General features: G+C 50.1%; 2 protein-coding genes across 2 annotated transcripts in view; one reads left to right on the top strand and one right to left on the bottom strand.

Annotated features, from left to right (window-relative positions):
* RASSF4 (Ras association domain family member 4) overlaps positions 1 to 8,076 on the top strand; it is a 103,948-nt gene that overhangs the window by 88,145 nt on the left and 7,727 nt on the right. The window contains 2 exon segments of the mRNA XM_045841996.1: positions 6,474 to 6,616; positions 7,804 to 7,898. Coding sequence (XP_045697952.1) covers positions 6,474 to 6,616; positions 7,804 to 7,898 — 238 coding nt within the window.
* Positions 3,411 to 3,917, bottom strand: DEPP1 (DEPP1 autophagy regulator). Its single transcript, XM_045841995.1, is given in 1 exon segment — positions 3,411 to 3,917. A coding segment is annotated over 1 exon segment (507 nt).

Raw genomic sequence — 8,076 nt, forward strand, 5'->3', positions numbered from 1 at the left:
CCCCAGCAAAGGAAGTTAACATCCTACAGCAAGGATTTTAATGTTCCCAACCCTGAAAAAGGTGTGAGGGTCCTACTTGGTCTCCCTGGAGCTGGAAAGTACCTTTCAGGAAACTTCTGCAGCCAAGGGGGTGCCAGCCTGAGGGAGTGTGCCTGTTTGGGAGACAACAGCCACCAAAGAGTTAGGCTGTAGGCATGGAAGGCATGGAGTTCTGACACTGAAGCATATGAATGGTTCCTAGGACACCAAGTCCCCCCATAACCTACCCACAACTCAGCGTTTGAACCTGTGCAGTTTCTCAGAATGCAGACCTGGGGCTTCTTGGGCCTTGTGGATCTCATGATTCCAGGCATTTGCTGCAGTGCCACCTCTGGTCAGCCTCTCCTTGGGCACAGCAGGCCCCAAGGGCACAGCAGACACACACCAGGCACTTCACCTCTATTTCATTTTTTGTAATACAAGAGCTTTGCAACATAGGAGCCACCATATTCCAGACAGAGATTGAGGCTTTTGGAGTTTGAGCCTGTCAAGCAAGGTGACACAGCAGTAAGTAAAAGTGCTGGCGTGGCCTTGAGACCTGAGCATGGATGTTTACAAAATAGCAACACCACTGGCAGTATTAAGTATGGCACCCCATCTGGCACCCCATTTAAGGTGCCCTCAGGCTGCCGAAGGGCTCAGCACCAGGTGTGCTCTCACAGAGCCAAGTGGGGCCCTTGAAGAAGATCCCTCCTTTTTTTGTCACTGGGCCTCCCCTGGAGCAACTGCTGCCTGACTGCTACAGTTTTAGGGAACTACTTTGCCACCGTCCTATCCAGGGTCCATGGAACTTGGAGAGATGAAGTGTGTCAGTAGTCAGGGGCCAGGGGCCTTGACTGGAGCACATGTCCTGAAGAGCTGGGTGTAACGATTCCCCTCTTAGGAGGCCAAGACACTAGCTTCCTCTATTGTGAACCTTGCCTTTGGGATAATGAAAAGTGCAATTGGATAATGAAAGGGGCAATTGGGAGCAATCTGCACCTTTTAAAGATAGCAAAGCATTTTAACCAGGCTAGTTGGTGTCTCAAGAGAAAAATGGACAACCTTTGGGTAAATTCATTACTAATTGACCTTCATGTCCTGGTGTGTGCAGGTGTGACCCCTCTGAGAGCTGGCCCCCTGACCCAACCTTGTGCTCAGCTCTCAGTGGGCTAAAAGCTCTTCCTGGAGGCCCTGGTCAGGCACTGCACCCAGTCTCTACCCTCAACCACAAGCACTTTGCAGAGCCTAAGAAAAGTAATTATGGGCTTTTGATAGACCACTGGCCCCTGTATGAGTGCTTGGCCATGGACATATTCCCTGGAACTCCTAAATCATCCTAGCCTGCCCCTGCCCCCAGGTAGGACATTGTGTCCTTCTCTCCAATAGTGGTGGGAGGACTCACCCCTACCACGAGGACTTTCTCGAGGCTGTTCAGTCCTGGAAGTCAGGAGCTTAGGACACTGAATGCCAGAACCCCCTTCCTCAGCCCTGCATTCATTTTCTTTTCTGGCACTTTTCGAGGGTACCATTAATTTCTTTTACATTGAGAGACATTAGCAGAGGATACCAGAACCCCAGTGTCTCCTCACCCCCAGATACAGTATTGTGGTCCCTGAGCTTTGGGAGAATTGGCCAGGTCAGCCTAATTCCCTCCCTCTGCCTGGTTTCATGCTACCTTGCAGGGGAGCTGCAGTGTGGCTAAGCCCAGTGAGCCTCCATCCAGTCACCAGCCAAGCTCCCACTCAGTAGATCAACCCTCCCCTCAGAGTGTCCTAAGGACACTCTGGCTGAAGGCACACCCACACAGATCTTGCCAGAGAAGTTTGAGCCAACCATTGACATAGCTGGTGTGACAGATGCAAACATTTGTATGCAGTGCTTATAACTCCATCTCTAAGTTAATCTGTCTAGTTTCCCCAACTGTTATAAAGTATAAAAAAACAGGTGTTAGTGTCCCCATTTCAAAAATAAGGAAACTGCTTGTCTGAAACTTATTCTTTTAAATGTATGGTTTACATTCTGCCTCCTTACAGAACACATAAAAGAAGACAGATGACATTTTGAAAGTCAAAAAAAGATTAAAAATAGCTTTCAGAAAAAAGAAAGAAAGAAAATAAAGTTTGATAGTCCACAGACCAAGGAGGTAGAGGAAGCTGAGGCAGGCTGTGAGCTTAGCTGCAGCCCCAGCTCTGTCCTTCTCTCCTCCCTGTCCCTGTACTCTGACCAGGGTCAGCCAACTGTGGCCCAGCCCAAGGGAACTGGGTGACAGGTTCTCAGGCCTGATTCTTTTGAGTTTTCTGATGTGTCACCTACCTCTCTGAGGAGGGAAATCTTCCCTCTCCTCTAATTTTCACCCTCACCTCCTTGTTTGCCAGATTCCTCCAAGAAATGGAGTTTTGCCAGTTTCTGGGGGACCAAGGACTGGCCCAAGATGATCTGGGTCTAAGGATATGTGGAGTGAGGCCTTGACCCCTGGACTTGCCTGAGAACAGAGCAGCTGGACAACACTCTGCACCCCACAGTTGAGGTCCCTGGGTGGAAGCAGGAAAGGGTAGAGATAGGAGGGGACAAGATCACCTGGTCTAGTCATTTGGCACCCTTCAGGCTGAGCTGGTGCAGGTTCTATCTTGGCCCTTAGCCTGGGGAAAACACTCCTGATAATACAACAGGATTTGTAAGCTGGAGCCACTGAGGTACCCCCCAATACAGCAGTGACAGGTTCCCCCAAAACACAGTGAGGTCATTTGCTGAGACCCCGTGTTTTCTCTTGGGCCTCATAGAACCTAGGCTCTGAAGGTGGAGGCCAGGGGGTTGACTTGAGAGCACCCACAGTCTCACTCTGAAACTACTGGGGGTAGAGATCTCACTTCTTGCCCCAACCTCATTTCCCCACATAGGCAGTAGCTATTTCATGTATAGGCTTGTAACATGCACCCATGATATGTCTGAGTTTTATCCCATTTACTCTTGAGAGCAGCCTAAGAAGCAGTTCCCATTAATTATTCCCATTCCACCCATGAGAAAACTGAGAAACAGAGGTATTAAGTAACTTACCCAAGGTGATCGGCCTGTAAGGAGCAATGCAAATGGGACCAGTAACATGACATCATGTGCAATAGGCTGTTCTTACTGTTCAGAGTAGGGTCTCACTACAAATTGTTAAGAGCAGGCAGACCTTGCAGAAACTCATTTCCCTCCCAAAGACCTGGGAAATGGAGAAGTGAAACAGACCAGCTTGCTCTGTGCAGAAGCCTTTATTGGGGAGCGGTCAGAGTTAGTGGATAACTGGGAGGTGCAAATAGAGAGTTCTGAGAACATTACTGGGGCTGGGCCTGGAGGGGTGGAGCTGCGGCCTGGAAGGGTTGCCAGGAAGTCTGGGAACCCTGGTTCTAGTCCCTTAATGGTCTCACCAGATAGTGCTTAGGTGCCCTGGGATCACAGAGTTTCCCTCTGAGCCTTCCCAAGACCTTGCTGCTATTCATCTGTCTGTGAGGACCCCAGGGCTCAACAGAGAGACCAGTCCTCCTTGGCAGGTCCCTCCATCTCATCTGCCTTTCCTGGGACTGACCAAAGAGCCAGTCCAGAACATCGGCAGTACTAGCCCTAGGCAGTGGGGGATGCTGGCTGCTGAAGCGAGTGGTGGTATCCTGTAGGGACCCAGTAAGGTAGCTCTTTTTGCATGCCTGAGCTAGCCAGTGGGGTCTGCTGGGTTGGGCCTTGACTGTATCCTCTTTCAGCTCTGAGGTGGGCTGCACCAGCTGACAAGTGGACTTCATGTGGTCATCCAGGCTGAGGGAAGCCAGGGATTCCTGCCCAGGCCCCACAGGCAGCATCTCCTCCCACCTCTACCAGATTGTGGGCACATAGACCACAGAAAGCAGAAGCCAGGACCTCATGGCTGCCGACCACAGGGAAGCAGCAACCTGTTGGTTGACAGAGAACTAAGGGTGAGAGTCTGCCATGCCACTCCTGTTTCCCCAGCCCCTGCCCCAGCTGAGGCTGCCTAAGAACAATTTTAAGACTAGGCTCAAACCCCTTGGCCCATCCTTTCTGCCAACATTAAAAGCCTATGTACTTAAGACTCTATCATTACTGTATTTTAAGAACCTGTGCAAATAAGAGAACCTAGCCTAACAGACTGAAGTCAGAGGAAACCTAGGTTTAAAACCAGGCTCTACCACTTCCTGATTTGGGGACCTTTAGCAATGTCACCTCTCCAAGCCTCTACTTACTCATTCATAAAACAGGACTGTAAATACCTGCTTCACAGGGGTGTTGTGAGAAACACATGAATGACACTTCATGTGAAATCCCTTTAGGATATAAAGCCCCCTACAGATACTGTCACTACCTTTAACTGCACCCTGATCTCTAATCCACACTGAGGTCTTGCAAATCCCAGGCTGAGGACCGCCCTAGAAGATACACAAAGCCTTTTTGTTTTATCTCAAATCAAGAGGGCAGTTGCCTTCTCTTACCTGTAACTGAGAGGACCTAGGGGTAGTGGAGATACTGGATAAGCAAGGGCAGTCCAAGGGAAGCTGCCAAGAAACTTGGGGCATAGGGGTGGGGTTCCAGCAGTCAGAGCCCTGTGTCTGGGGTCAGATTTTCAGGAGGAGGACAGTGAGGACGATGTGCCACGGTCCAGAGCAGAAGCCTTCCTGAGCTATCTGGCAAAGTTTGAGGCCCTGCAGCTTTTATACCTTTCCAATAGCCATCAGTTCCTGTCATGAGGGCCCAAAATAGCAGCATTCAGGAAGGCTCTCAGAGGAAAACAGCTTGGTGTGTGAGGTCTGGCCTAGCTGCCAGCCTGGAACAAGTGTTTGTGCCTGTGGGAGACACTGAAAATGTGTACTCTGCACTCTGCAAGGCCTGGTTGGGGGGTGGGTTGGGCACAACTCCTGGGCACCTCAGGCCCAGACTGCTGTGAGGGATAGCCCTAGGATTTGCTACCACCACCTAGAAGCATCTCCCCACTGTATTACACCGGCACCCTGCAACTCCAAGACACTCGAGCCTAGTGCTGGTTCTGGAAGAACCCAGAGCCTAAACCTATGAGGAGGCTTCACCAGGCATGGTAATGCAGGGCTTAGCCTAGATGCAGCTAAGTCAGGGATACTTAAGCCTGCTCCAAGGTGATATGTACCCACATTGGTCTGGGACCAAGGACAGTGTGGAGCTTCCTCGTTTTGCTACTTTCCAGATGTAATGCTCTCAAATGAGAACTTGTTTGTTTTCTCGTTCCCAGGTATCTAATCAGTGTTCCCATGTACCAGCGACTGCTCTAGGCACAGAGTGCATAGCAATGAACAAAATAACTCCATTTTAGAGCTTTCCTTCCAGTGAGGGAGACAATCACATGCTCAGTATATAGGTGCTGTCATTTCAGGTACTGATAGCAGCTGCAAAGAAAAGTTCAGTTGCCTCCGTGGCAGAGTAGTCAGGAGTGTCTTCTCTAAGAGGGGACATTTGTAGGGATCTGAACAGATGGTGGCTATGTGATCCCAGTGGAAGGAACAGCATGTGCAAAGTCTTTGCAGAAGAAGTGTGCTGGACACACTCAGGAGACAAACAGCAAGGGACCCACATAACTGGCCCTTGTGGGAGGAAGTCATTGGACCCTGGGGTCTGGCAGACCCCAAGGGATGGACCTTGTTTTTCCTTTGAGGGAGTAGAAGGACACTGCAGGGTTTGAGCTAGGGTGCAGCAGTTCTGGCTACTTCATTGAAGGACTGACTCAGCTGCTGTGCATGGGCCAATGGGGCAGCTAATGGGTATTCTGAGTGTACGTGCCCATGTTGGACATGGGGCAGGCCATGTCTCAGGTAGTGAGAAAAGCAACACAGGCCTTCAGAAAAGAAGCCAGCTTAGAAATCTGGTGGTGGGTTCAGCCACTAATGGGAACAATGTGGAGAGAAGGTGAGGCTGAGACCCAGCTCTGAGGAGTTGCCACCTCTGTTCTGGTAGATGTGGAATCAGCACCCTCAACATGTTCCCAGTAGGACCTGGTGACCATGGGACCCTGACCCAGGCACAGTTGTGGGTGGAGAGGCACCCTGTGTCACCTTGATGTTGACACACTGTGCTTCCCTAGACCACATTTCCTTCCCTGAGTGACATACCATTGTACAGCATTTGGGTTCCTGTGGAACACCTGACTCAGCCACACTGTCCCCAGTTGTTCCCTTGGCCAGGTGAGGGCCAGCTAGTGGAAAAATATGCTCCAGGCTTCATTTGGTTGATCCTGTGGACTTGTGCATTGGATTATGTAGAAGTTTATGGGTTTCCACCAGGGCAGGATCCCAAGTAGGAGGTGGTGTGTTTGGGGGCTTGAGTATCCCGGGCATCCCATGTCCAGAGGGCTAGGTCCTAAGGGGCTGAGGGAGGTTAGGCAGTGACTCCTGAGGGCGTTTCCTTTGGGGGAAATGACTGACCTGTGTAGGTTTCCACAGGCAGAAGGGGCTCTGATCATCGAGGGGCTCCTCAACATTGCCTGGGGACTGAGGCGGCCCATCCGGCTTCAGATACAAGATGATAGGGAGCCAGTGCACCTCTTCTCAGTGTCATTGGTACCTGGACAGTCCAGCTACCACCTGTGAGTATGGGCTGGGTGGGGTGTGGGTAGGTGGCCTCCATGACACCTGTTCAACCAGAGTATACTGTTTGGGCTATCAGTGGGCAAAGCCCTGCTTCTCTATGGGGCACAAGTGTGGGAGCATCACTCAGTCTCACCCCTGTCACCTCATGACTGCCTCAGCCACAGCCTCACCTGCCCATATGTGACCTTACCTGCCGGCATTGCAGGGTAATCTTTCTGGATAACCCAGGTCACTTCCCACCTGAAGATTGTTCCAGGTTCCTACCGCCTTCAGTTTTGTTTCTCAAACATTCACATTAACCACATTGTCTGCAAGAAGAGAGGACTATAGACAGGAGGTCCCTCTGTAAGATGAACGTTTTTCACCATTTTCTGTTCTACCATAAAAATTCACACAAATTTAGCCTCCTACTGATCTGCTTTGATTTTAATATCATAATTTATCTTTATAAATTTATTAATATTTAATATCATTTTTCTCTTCAAATATTTAAATACAGTTGCTGCTCTCAGGATCTTTAGCACATTGACACCCCTGGTGCATTCTCAGGTATTCCTAGTCACTCATATCAAATTTTGAGCAACACAGACTTAAAAGCATAAAGTTCATTCAGATGGGTTTCATAAAAAGCCTTGTGACATGTTTCCTGCTTCCAGGGTTAAAGCAGTCATAGACAGCAGGAACCTCAGAGGCTTGTCAGTGTAGATTTGACTCCTCTGTCTGCCTCTCTCTGGCTCTTTCATGCTATGGGGCTGATTCCCATCATGCCTATTCCTTCTCCAGCTCAGAGGCCCAGGGGCCAGACTCCTGAAGGTTGCCTCTGCCCAGCTCTCCACCAGGCCTGAGGGACACCAGAGCCCACTTGGCACATGGCAGCAGAATTGGCCTGTTTCAGTGTGGTGCCCAGATGCATGTGCACACTGCTGCATCCATGTGTCCATGCAGTGTGGCAAAGCAGAGACTGTTTAGGTCTTCAGAACAGACCCCCTCTTTTTTCCAGAAGACACTGTGGCAATACTGTGCTTTTCTTTTACTATTTTACAATGACTCTCTTGGTATGAAATGTCAACCTCAGCTCAACCTGTCCGGCTTCTCACCTGTGTCCTCTCTGAGAAGCAGCTGCCTCTTTTCCCTTTGGCCTTGTTTACTTTTCTCTGCCAGCATTATGATTATGTCTTTTCAGAAAGGAGTCACCTCTTAAGGATGGCAGTGTCTCTGCCCAGAGGCCAAGCATTCAGCCCTCAGAGCATAGGGCTGAGAGTTCCAGAGACAGCTCAGGTAAGCAGAACCACAAGCTGCCTGGAGCCCTGTCTCACTCACCCTGGGTGGGAGCGGAGGGGTTGGCTCATAGTCCCCATCTCTGAAGAACAGCTTTGTGGAGTAGCAGAGTGGCTTCATTTGTCTTCAGGGGAACACAAGGCCTTCTCACTGAAGCCTCACAGAAAAGGAAGCAGAG

Source organism: Phyllostomus hastatus, unplaced genomic scaffold (assembly GCF_019186645.2).
Source record: "Phyllostomus hastatus isolate PE091 unplaced genomic scaffold, TTU_PhHast_1.1 phas_contig_38, whole genome shotgun sequence".
Lineage (NCBI taxonomy): Eukaryota > Metazoa > Chordata > Mammalia > Chiroptera > Phyllostomidae > Phyllostomus > Phyllostomus hastatus.